The 12,564-nt window shown below is 40.1% G+C and overlaps 1 protein-coding gene across 1 annotated transcript in view; it reads right to left on the reverse strand.

The window, feature by feature from the left end:
• The window catches only part of CFAP92 (cilia and flagella associated protein 92 (putative)), a 131,331-nt gene that overhangs the window by 27,636 nt on the left and 91,131 nt on the right, over positions 1-12,564 (reverse strand). Inside the window, exons 9-12 of the mRNA XM_074958126.1 lie at positions 11,183-11,364; positions 8,611-8,766; positions 4,737-4,921; positions 1,221-2,125 (exon numbers count right to left, since the gene is read on the reverse strand). Coding sequence (XP_074814227.1) covers positions 1,221-2,125; positions 4,737-4,921; positions 8,611-8,766; positions 11,183-11,364 — 1,428 coding nt within the window. The remainder of the gene's footprint in view (positions 1-1,220; positions 2,126-4,736; positions 4,922-8,610; positions 8,767-11,182; positions 11,365-12,564) is intronic.

Raw genomic sequence — 12,564 nt, forward strand, 5'->3', positions numbered from 1 at the left:
TACATTTTTTTAATTACTGGGCAAGGAATAAAAGTGGTGTAAACTATTAAGTACAGTTGTGTGTACCTTGTCTCATGGAACCTGTAGAAAATTGTAGCACATTTAAAAGAAAATGTTGAGGTAAGAGCTGCAAGATCATTGAAATTATCTATACATTTCCAGGTGTACCATATATTTGCACAAACAGATTTTGGATAAAAATTTCAGAAGGGCCTAAGTGACTTAGGAGTCTAAGTCCCATTTTCAAAGGTGATTAGGCCCTTAGGCCCTTTTACAAATTTTACCCCTAGTCTCACTACAGGTACAGAATTTAACAGCTCATTGTAAGAAGTAGTAACTAAAACAATTGCCTTTTTCATCTATATTTGGAGTTCAAGACAACATTTCACCTGCCTGTGTTAAACATCTATCGTACTGTCCAAACAATTGCCAAGAAGGCATAGCCGATCTCAAGGGTTCTTTAAAAAAAAATTTTTTTTAAATTCATTATACTCCTCCACTTATACTAATCTTAAGAAAGCTTGATATTAAAAGATTTCATTACTAAATCTTGTGTCTTCCATTATGTAGGTACATTGGTTTGTTATTGTAGAATTAGCCAAGAAGAGATAAAGAAATTCTAATTAACAATTCATTAAATGTTTTTCTACAAAACATGTTATCAATGAAAAAGATACCTGCCATTGTAACAGTGTGACGACATGTTACATGTTATATGAGGAAATATAGCTCACCATCTGAATTAGAGATGGGCTCAAATAAACTGCAGATCCAAACACCCTCAAACTTTAGGGAAGGTTGGGTCTGCGTCAGAACTTTGAGCTCAGGCCATGTCTAACCTGAATGCAGAAGATAGGCAGGAAAATGGAAAGTTTAAGGAAACTTCTATTATTTAGAATTTTACAGATGAAAGTAGTGTGGTTTATCCAAGATACATAGTAGCTTAAACTGCCGTGTTGTAAATTTAGAGTATTCTTCTAAACATAGCCCTCATCTATGCACTGAGGGATTATCAGATAGCTGATAAAAATGTAAGGGTCAGTCTTCAGATTTTGACCCAGGCACTGGGTCAAATTCATATCTTGTATAATTCCAGAGACAACACCAGGGATGAAATCAAACAACTGTCTTTACAAAAGAAAAAAGAAATCAGTACAATTTTGTTTAAACCGTTTTAAATCTAGAGGGAAATAATTACTGAAAACATTAAACTATCTTACTTATCAAATTGCTGGTCCCACAGTCTCTTGATTGCTTTGTCCTTTAATCCTTCCAAGACTAAAAGGTGAATTGTTCCGTCCAGGATATGAAAACCAGTAATGATATCCAGCTCAGAAATTTCCTTGATTGTGGTTTTCAGTTTGAAAGTAGCAAGAGCCATCTGAATTACTTGTAGGGGATAAGAATCAAGTTGGAGTGCTTCAGCATTAATTTTTGTAATCTCTTGCAGCAAATCATGTAAGCAAGGTGCATTATTGTAGTCAAAAATATAGACAATGCAACCATATGGGCAATCTGCAACTTCAGCGTCAGCCGTTTCTGCCTGCAAACCTAGTGGCACAGCTATTTCAACTCTGACTTTCAGGACTGCGTCGGATTCTAGATAATGTCCCATAGGCAGTGGAGAAGTCTGAGGGCCAGCCACTGATCCCAATACTCCCATAATTTTTTCAGTCTTACTGTCCTTCTGGTAGCCAGGATCTGGAACTGAGCAGCTGTGAATGGGCACACTGATATTCAAGTACTTTTCACCTAGCAGTAGGTCAGTTAGACTGACTTTAGCTACCCCATAGGGATGCCATAAATTGTCCTTTTCTGTAAATGGATTATAGACCGTGTTTTTGCGAGAGACGAGACCAACATTACTCAGCTTTCCATCATCTTGCTCATCACCAAACAAAGAGGGTTTTTTAATATCCTCTGCCATTTTTCTGTCCCGGTCATGAACCTCAATCTCCAAAGGTGGCCCTCTAAAATACTCATGCAATTCCCCAGGATTGATTGTCCCTGTTAGAATCACATTGACATCCTTAAAGTAGATGTGAGTTCCATGGGTTTGCCCTTCCGTTTGATGAGGAGGGAGGTTGTGAAATTGGTATCTGCAGTATGTGGGAACACAGGTTGCCTATGGAAAAACCAAGGAAGAAAGTGAAATACCTGTAGGGCTAACTTTTCCCTTCCCCTCACCTTCCATCATACACTTTTCTAATGAGGAATGCTGAAAAAGCTCCTTTTGCAAACAGTCAGCATACCACTCCTTCAGTCATCTTATAGGGAGATACTGAGGGGGGACTTTTACACAACACCATAGCTACCAAAAGCCAAATTCTTACGTAGCAGAAATGCTGAGGGAACAGTTTGCTTCTGAAGTGCAAGGTCCCTTGGGAGGCAAACTGATACCATGGACCAAGGTCCACCACCGGGAAGTAGCTGCATCTGCACTTCCAGAGAGAACCATGAGGGGTCAGTGCAACAGCAAATGGGCAAAAATGGCATGGAAGGGGCAGGAGTAATGTGTGATGATTCCCTGGCTCCATTCAGACATGTTGTTTCCCCATCTGTAAAATGGGATCATGTGCTTTGGGGCTCTAAAGCATCATTTCAGAGCTAGGTACGGCTGTTACTCTGAAACCTGTCATTATCAGTATAGTGCTCCTATTGAAACCTGACACAGGGCAAAGTCTGAAGTACCCTCTATCCTCAACAGTAGTGACTCTCCCCCAGCCAGTGCAATGCGTTACTGGTGCAGAATACACTAGAGTGTGCATTTTATAGTCCAAGCACAAACTTTGCTGAAGTCCTCCAAGGCAGTTAGCAGCATTTTGTGTGAGGTTCCTTGACTTTAGAACTTACTCCCCTCTTGGTCCACTGGAGCCTTATTAACCTTCATGTACACTGAAAAGCCCATCTTTATTCTCAGGCCACTAAAGAATGGACAGGCTGGGGACTGGAGTGGTTTATATTTATGTGTGGTCCTTTAGTACTGCTTTGTGCGTTTTACCTATGGGATAGGCACCCAAAGCAGTGGATGGGTGCCTATAGCTACATTAAAAGTTAGACAAAATAACATTCATCCACAAAGACAGCACAAGCAAGGACTCTGTAGGCTTCCCCTCACCACTCTCTCAATGTATCTTGTTGTTGGCTTGAAGAATCAGGGTAATTTATTCTCGATGACACTTTATTCCTTGGCATCTCTGCCGAGGCTCCTCCACACAGGTGTCAATTAGCACCATGGTGGTTTGTGTGGAATGGACACTTTGCTGAAGATTGGACTGATACCACCACACCTAGAACTTGGGCCTGTCACCATATACACCACCACATTTGGTAGGGGAGGAGGAGGAGGAAGGGCACAAGCTGCTCTGCTACCCGGACCCCCATTAGAAACCTTCGGGCAACACCTAGTTTGTTCACTTCCCGTATTTACTGGGTTGCACAGTTACTACTAGTGTTTTTTCCCCTGTTACTTTCCAAAAATGTAGAGCCAGCTGGTCTGAACTCATGCATGGACTGCATTATGAAATTCCACTGTGGAATCTGATGTGTCATTACAAAGTTCTGTAAGGGTAGTTGCACACCGGAGTAGGCTTCCAAGGAAGGCTGCGATATCCCCATAACGAGGTTTTTAAGATCAGGTTGGACAAACGCATACCAGAGATGGTCTAGGTTTGCTTGGTCCTGCCTCAGTGCAGGGGGCTGGACTTGAGGATCTCTCAAGATCCCTCCCAGTCCTACACTTAGGATGTAAGGTTATTAAACTCTTTGATCAACATTTTCAAAAGTGACTACTGATTTTGTAACTGTTTTTCAGAAGTGCTGAGCTCCCATAATTCCAAGAGAAGTCAATGGGAGTTCTGGGTGCTCAGCATTTCTGAAACATCAGACTCCAGGTTTTTCAAGATATGCACCCAACAAAGGAAGCACCCAATATTAGAGACCACTTTTAAAAAAGTGTGGCTGTTTGTATACAAGGTTAACTGAGCAGTAAAATTTTACTCCTATCTTTAATTCCATATCAACTAATATATTCTATTCAGCTAAAGGGCTTTCTCTTTTGAAAAGTAATAATTCATAAAGCCTAAAAAATCCAAACTTTTGAAAAGAAAAGTGTTTTGTCCCATAACTTATTTTATAAAATCTATACAAAGCTTTACTTGTCTTCAGAGAGTTAAAGGACCAGAACTCTTGGGCTATATCCTCACCAATGGTGAACTGGACTCATTATGTACAAAGTTTGGGATTTTATTTAGTTCTGCTAAGAAGTGAAACATGCACAATTTCTCTAGTTAAATAAATTTTCAATACAGGAAAAGCAATCATCTTCAATAAAAAAAAAATCTGTGAGAACTAATTTATAAGCAAACTACAGTATTTCAAACTACTTGGTATTGTGACTCAAACAGTTCCCTTGTTTGTCCAAAGAATCAGAAGGGAAAAAATTGCTTAGCAATGAAAGCATGATTACTAAGTATAAAGCTACAGTCCATAAGTTTTGGCCCATGCAACAGGATTATTATTTTTTTGCCAGTACATAATGTAATGGAAGGAGACAATTTGGTCACATATTCCTTCCAGAAAGTCTATGTCTTATGCATGTTCTGCAAATGTTGCGAGGCAAAATCTGGCAAATAGGGAACATTCCTGTTCAAAAGCGTATTCCATATTTTAAAGGAAGTCACCTCAGGTTAAACTGACAAGTGGAATCCTACAGAAAGAGCAGCGTTCTCCATTACCTGCAGCACTTCAATTGGGACAGGAGTCATCGGGAGGCATGTAGCAGAATGAATCCTAATAATCAGTGGATTTAATTCACTTATCTGTCTCTCAGACATGAGAGGTTCTTCTATAGTGAAAGTCACATAAGCATCTAAAATCTTAGGGGATTTCTCTTGCAGTCGACTGATCACTAACCTTTCCCCTGTGAAAAAATATTAAATTAAATATTAAATGTTTTGAAAGCAGCTGCATCAAAGAAATACTGCTTAATACCACCGCTTCAGTTAGTAACATATGCTGGCACTGGAGCAGCGCTGAAAATGAAAGACAGTGGTATTTTCAATTGCTCTAAATATTATCGTTATTTATTATTTGTACAGTAGAACCTCAGCGTTACGAACACCAGCGTTAGGAACTGACCCGTCAACCACACACTTCATTTGGAACCGGAAATACACAATCAGGCAGCAGCAAAGACAAAAAAAAAAGGCAAACACAGTACAGTTCAGTGTTAAATGTAGACTACTAAAAAGAGAAAGGGAAAGTTTAAAAAAAAATATTGACAAGGTAAGGAAACTGTTTCTGTCCTCATTTCATTTAAATTAAGATGGTTACAAGCAGGATTTTTCTTCTGCATAGTAAAGTTTCAAAGCTGTATCAAGTCAATGTTCAGTTGTAAACTTTTGAAAGAACCACCATAATGTTTTGTTCAGAGTTACGAACGTTTCAGAGTTACGAACAACTTCTCACTCCCAAGGTGTTTGTAATTCTGAGGTTCTACTGTATCACAACAGAAACTAAAGGCCCCAATGAGGTCAGGGCTTCATTATACTAGTACTGTACAAACTGCTTTTGTAGAGACTTACAAATAAGCTATGCATTGTAAATATAATATGAAGCTATTAGTATACTTGTTAAAAGGAGTTTTTTCACCAAAAGTTTAGACATTTGGTTACAAACAGATAAATGTCTTTAAAAAGAAAGATCAGCTATTTTATGTGCTTTCTTTATGATTCACCATGTCATACTTAAAAGAAATCTGTGACGTGTATATTGAACTACTTTCACTATTTCAGAATCAACTTCCTTTGGCACCAGAAGTAAGAGATATTTCAGTTAGGATTCAGCAAGTTTGCTATCTAACACCAAGGGCCGACCTTCCATACAGGAACAGCTAAGTTGCAAGCACATGAGCCCACAAGTGTAGGGTTGGTTTGTCTGAAGCGTATGACAAGTTGCAAATACTTACGGCAAAGCTGAGTTAATAAATAAGGAATTTTACACAAGACTGGCCAGCAGACAAGGATTTAGAATAATCAGCTAAAATTGCTCATTAGCATCTTTACTAGGGCTTTTTCCCCAACTTTTCAGGCAAAATTTTCAACAGGCTTTCTGAAAATGCATCCAAAATTTTTGCAAATGTATTCATTGGCACTGGCAAATCATCCATTTGATACTTGTATATATGTATTTTTGCTAAAACAAATAGCTTAAAATTTTTGTAGGCCCATTTAAAATGTGCAATCCCGTCACAAAACACTATCATAGACATTCAAAATACTGACCATTTCTCACAATCATTCCCTCAAACCCCCACCTATAACTGCAATTATCTTTTTAATATCTTGTATTAATTACTTTGCCCAAATTCAGTCCAAAGAGACTGAATTTGTCATTACCAGTAGCCTAGGCATGACTGGTTGGGAGATCAAACCCTTCACAATGCAAAAAAAATACAGATTTATTGCCGGTTTTGCCCATTTAAAAATATATGTTTCACATAAGGGGATCACAGTAAACTATTTACAGTGACAGGATCTTCAGCCATTTCTGTTGTTCTAAAATGCTGAGGAGACCCATGGATTTGAAGGCTGCAGAATCACAGATAGGCAGCAGGATAGCAATCACAGTCACATCTATTACAAAGTAGTTATTTACAGCAGAGTCATGTGGTGCAAAAACTGGTGCAACTACAAAGCAGTTTGGCTCTGGTTTGGGTCCTGTGGAAAGTAGCTGCTAAGAGAATCTACCTACCTATCTTAGGTACTTACATGACCCCATTACCATAATAGCTGAGCGTTAACATACTCCATCCTCGCACATGCTATGAGGTCAGGCAGTGCTATTATTCTCATTTTACAGATGGAGAACTACGGCACAGAGAGGCTAAGTGTCTTGCCAAAGCTCACACAGGCAGTCTGTGGTGCTCCAAGATCTCCCAAATCTAAAGCTAGTGCCCTAACCACTAGACCATCCCAGATTTAAAAATGGAAAACCAGGACACCTGGTGGGCACAGGGTTGAGGGCACTGAAAGTTGTACATTCCTTTTCCCCTTCCAGTCAGATACCACCTTGCCTTTCAGAATAAGAACTGGGACATGAAGCAGAGACAGGCAGGTCAAGAAAGAGAGAGAAAAACCCACACAGAGCATCTCCCGTCGACACAGCATACTGTGGACCCCACAGTAAGTAGATCTAAGTATGTCGACTTCACCTATGTTATGCACGTAGCTGAAGTTGCGTAACTTAGATTGATCTCCCCCCGTACTGTAGATAAGACCTTAGTAATAACGTGTTGTTGTGGGTTGTAAAAATCTAGAATTCCTACGACATTCCTCACTTGGTCATAATCTTTAGAAAGACAAGCAGCACAGGCTCAAAAATGTGATCCCTTTGAATGAAAATGCCATTACATACAAACCCCTGACATACTTCCCACTTCCCTTTTTTCCAGTTTAAACTCTTTCCCAACCTTAAAATAGGAAATTGGAGAAAATGAAAAACTGTTTCTTTTACAAAAGGAAAAATTTATAAGAAGTTTATAGTGAGATGGTGTTTAACATCTTTATTTATATGGCTTAATATTTCCACAGCACAGAACAAGTATAAATTTTACAACCTTTATCCCGCTCCATGGCTTTTTTGGCTACTGTAAAAAAATAGCTAGAGAGAAGCTGAATACTTATTTTTTATAATTTTGGGTGTTAATAGAATCACCAAAATTTGCCTGACTGTACACACACACAAACGCATGTACCATATCAAGAGAAAGAGAAAAGACATACAGATGCCACCCAAAGGTACCAAACAGGTCCACGGTATAGCTGTGTAGAGTTTCTATGTAAGTCTTGCAAAGCCTTAGACACATGCTTAGCTTTTACGCATTGAGTAGTCCCACTGAGGTCAATGGGTCTGTTCACAGTGCATAAAATTAAGCAAGTGTACAACATCTTTGTGGGCGCAGGGCCTACATTTTTATGTTATCATCAACATTCCCTGTGTTCCTCCTTTTGGACAGAGTGTAATTCCTCAATTCCCATCCACACCTCTTTCCGCCCAGTCAGGCATTCCCTTAGCTCAACACATTCCCTCAATATTACAGAAAAGGAATATTTACTTACAACAATACGAACAAAACTGGACAAAGACAGTGAACACAGTATACATGAAAACCTAGAAAAATAACAATGCATGTGAACCACAAACCTTAACCCTAACCCTAGCTAAAACATGCAGAGAAACTAACCTCTCCACCTATGAATAACAATCCACCCCAGCAGGTCCTGAACCAAACAGGATCCAATAAAGTGAATGTCTGCCTTTCTAGAAGCCTGCAGGAGTCTTGTAACACTCTAATTTCCAGTGCCACTCAGAGCATACAGAGCTATAGGCAGATGTCAGGCTTCCTTGTTCAAGTCCAAACCCTAACTAAACTTTGTAACCATTTTTCTTCTCCCCAGCCAGAACCCTCTTCCAATCCAGAACCCCAGTGCTCCCCATGGTCATCTGCTGTGGTAACTCCCGAAGTCACTTCTAGCATGCATTTGGGTGCTTTGGAAACCTGCATTTTCACATAGTGCCCCTTCCCTCCCCCCCAGTACTGAACAGTACCTGAGAGGAGAGGCATGAGATCCAGTTGCAAAGATGCTATGCCACACTTCCTTGTCAGTGCCGCAACCAGTGTCTGGGCATTGGACACTTTACAGGTGCTCTGCTTTCGTTCTTTAAGAGCAGGGCCTCTTTTAGGAATAGAATTTTTCCTTTTACCTGTTAATAGAGGTGAGAGAGAACTCCTTTAAGGTTAAACAAGGCAAAAAGTTACAAACTTACTGGAATGGGTAGCATAGCCCGGTATTGGCCAGAGTGTAAGATTTCAACAATGTACTCTAACTCTAAATTAGTTAGGCAAGTGATTTAATACAACTGAGAAATCATTTCTACAACCTACTTCACACTATATATAAAAATATATATATATATGTTAAAAGAATGTTAAGATTTTGCAGTCAAGCACTTGAAAGTTAGAAAATTAGTAAGGATGCCTGTCTAATCTTAATTTGGCCCTCTAGTATGTATGTTTAATGACACAGTCCTTAATTACATTATCACATACTATTTCTCCCATAGGACACCTGCCTCATTCAGTGCAAAGAATGGACCTGCTCTGAGAATTAGTCAGGGTTGCATTGCGGTGGAGGCTGTCGGTAGGAACCCTGTCTCATTTGTTGCAGAAGGTGGAAGGTGTGTAGTGAATGAGGAAGAGGACTTCAGGAAGAGAAAGGATGGTTTTGTGGTTGAGGCAGATGAATGGTGCCTTGGAGGGCTTCTCTCCCTGCCACTGAGTTCCTATGTGATACTAGGAAAGCCACCTAAACCAAACTTTTCACATTTGGTCAGTATTGTGTGCTCCTCTTTTCTGAGTGCATGACTTGAGATCCTGGAGTCTGGTTCGCAGAAGTGCTGAGCACTCACAACTGTGACTGAAGTCAATGGGAGCTGGGCTTTGATCATATAACGTGCTGTATAATGCTTAATACATGCTGAATAATGGTGGTACTACCTGTAATAAAGGGAGGGTGCAGGATGGTCTTGTGGTCCAGGTTCTTCCAGCACAGGATTGGAGCCAGAAGAACTGAATTGTATTTCACACTTGGCCAAATATGACCTGTATAACTGTAGGACAATCACTTGACCTCTCTGTACACCAGTTTCCTAATTAATACGATAGGAACAATGGTATTTGCTTATCTCAAAGCGATGTTGTGAGACTAAATTAATTAAATGAAATCCTCAGGATAGAAGAAGGTACAGCAATGCAAAGTATTATTCCTATTATTATTAAAAGGGGCGGACATCAAGAAATGGAGTTAACAATACTTGCCAAAAATTACACTGGGGAAAAAATCCAGTCAGCTCTGAACAAAAGCAAAGACAGGCTTAAATCATAACTAAGAAGAATTCCTCCCTGAAAAGCATGTAAATGTTTATCAAAAGCTTGTAGAAAAAAAGGCTCCAACTGCCTTAATTGTGAATGAATTAGCTAATGAAAAGGCAAGATGTAATATGTGGAACTGATCACATAAGTCATGGGTCTCCAGAGTCATGGGAAAAGGGACTTAAACAGATCTGCGAAATAAAACAAAACAGACGTGGCACCAGGTTTAGTCCTTCAAAGAGGTCCATTCCTGTGCTGCAGACTGAACTGCCTGCGACCATTTGCATGCACAGGAGCAGGCTATGCAATGACTGCCTAGTGACTCCATGCTCTGCTCGGCACTATGTTTCTTTGTTTATAACATTCCTATAAGGCCCCATCCATAACTGTGGAAGCCCCAAACTGTGCTACGCTTGACCGCATTAGAAAACAGCTATCACGTATGGTTATGGCTAACACGGATCGGTGCATCAATGATGCAGAACTCTGTTTGGCAGAACCATGTTACAACTGTGTGGGAACATTCAGAGTCAGTGCTTATTTAAGCCGTTAGTATCCCTTGGACTATGTGTATTATGGGAGATGAATACTGCTATATGCCATGATGCCACATCAGCTGTGAACAGGATCAGCGTGTTACATACCTTGAATGCATCGACAGATCCTAAAGTGTCCCTTATGGCCATACACAGACACGTGACCAATGACATCAGCCAAGAATGAGAAAAAAAAATATCACAGCAGGCCATAGTGCCCTGTTCAACAGCATGGATCAGTATTGGAAGGGTAGAGGACTGCACCCTGTGGCCTCTGGTGGCCAAAGAGAGTGTAGCAGACATGGAATGGCAAAAGCAGATTGCCTAATTTCAGAATGAGTATGGTTACTCTAGCGCCAACATTACTACTTGTATTTCTAGCCACTGCTATAACGTACATCACCATAACAGTTGAAGTTTGAGAAGGGCGTCAATTAATTAATTAATCCTCACAACACTCACGTGGAAAGTATCATCAGCATCCTCGTTTTACAGCTGCAAGATGTGGAAACTGAGGCACAGAGAAGTTAAGTGACTTGCTGAAGGTCACACAGGAAATTTCTGGGAGAGTTGGGACCAGAACACTGAGCCCAGAATTCCTAGTCTTGTGCCTACACGACAAATACATCTGCACAAACCTATTACACAGACAGAATTTCATGTTCCATTTAGCTTTTAAAATCTGATCTTAGATATCATTCAAAAAACTTACCACCTTTTGGATCTTTTTTGTTTGTGTGGTCTGCTGGATTTTCCAAGCTGAACTTCGTTTTTACTGGCTTTTTTGGAATTACATAATCTGAAAAGCCAACAATTGTATTCTGCTTCAAATTATTGCCCTCATTCAGGATTTTGTCTCTGTTAGAAGGGATGTTTCCCGAAACACTAAAACGACTTGAAATGTGTACAAGAAATAAAGAAAAAAAAGATACTGTTATATTTGGAGAAATATTTGTATAAATTACACTACAATGTTTTTTAAAATGACTCATCTTCCTTGATAGTGAGAGTGGGACCAATTTTCAAAGGAGGTCTCCAAAATGATAGAATGCTCAAACCATGCATCGGAGTCTGCATTGGCACATATGTGGACTTATCATAGTGCATGATGCTAACATGCCCATCTCAAGTGCTAATTTAATTGTCCAAATGCTGGCTTGAACATCTTATTTAGGCACCTAAGTTTGAAAATTGGGCCCAGTATATCAGAGGATAATCACTTTGTGGAATAGCCTTGATGTTGGCTTTGTAATGATCCCATACCAGCTTCAAATTAGTGACAAGTGGGACAGGGCTTATCAGCCATTTTCATACTGTACCTCCACACTAAGACACTTGCAGCCAGTCAGAAGATGTGCCGAGATTCCTAGGCACTGGTTACCATGACACTTTAAAGGATTGGCCTGGGCCTGCAGTACTTCATGTTGACATGCTTGGGACAAGTTCCAAGAGACAGAGCATGAAGATCAAACACAGTGGTTGGGAGCAAGCATGCCCACCCTTACCCCCAAACAATTGGAGGCAACCTGTGTGTGTGGAGACTGCATTGAACCAGAGAGTTGCATTCATTTTCACTAAATGGAGCAGAGCACAGAGGTCCCAAGCTTTTAATACAGTGTGATTGCAGTGACTACAGGTCCCAACATGCAATGCTACATTTGAGCAAGACAAGTCTCCCTTCTTAGCTGATATGGAGCACTGCATGCAGAGATCTGCACCTCTATATTAATGAGCGGATTGCCTGAAATTTCTATTACAAGAGCTGAATTCTGGCCACTGCTGAAGAAAAGGGACCATACTTAGTTTATATTTCATAAAGGTCTTAATGGTCCACATAGGAAGGACCCAGTCCACTAGTAGATCCAATGGAGTCAACAAGACTTTTTTCGTAAGGGATGCAGGCTGAAGCCATTAATCTAAATGTTTATCAAACAGTGCAATGAAAGACAAAATGCGTTTGTGTACTGTCCCCAAAATTTGAGAAAATGCTAAGAAAAGGTGTGAGAGCACAGATACACTTCTCCACCCTTAGCAGCTGGTACTCTTGAAAACTCTCTACCACTCTGTAGAGTCACACTCAGTGTGGAAAGGCCA

This window comes from Natator depressus, chromosome 7 (genome assembly GCF_965152275.1).
Source record: "Natator depressus isolate rNatDep1 chromosome 7, rNatDep2.hap1, whole genome shotgun sequence".
Taxonomy (NCBI): Eukaryota; Metazoa; Chordata; order Testudines; family Cheloniidae; genus Natator; species Natator depressus.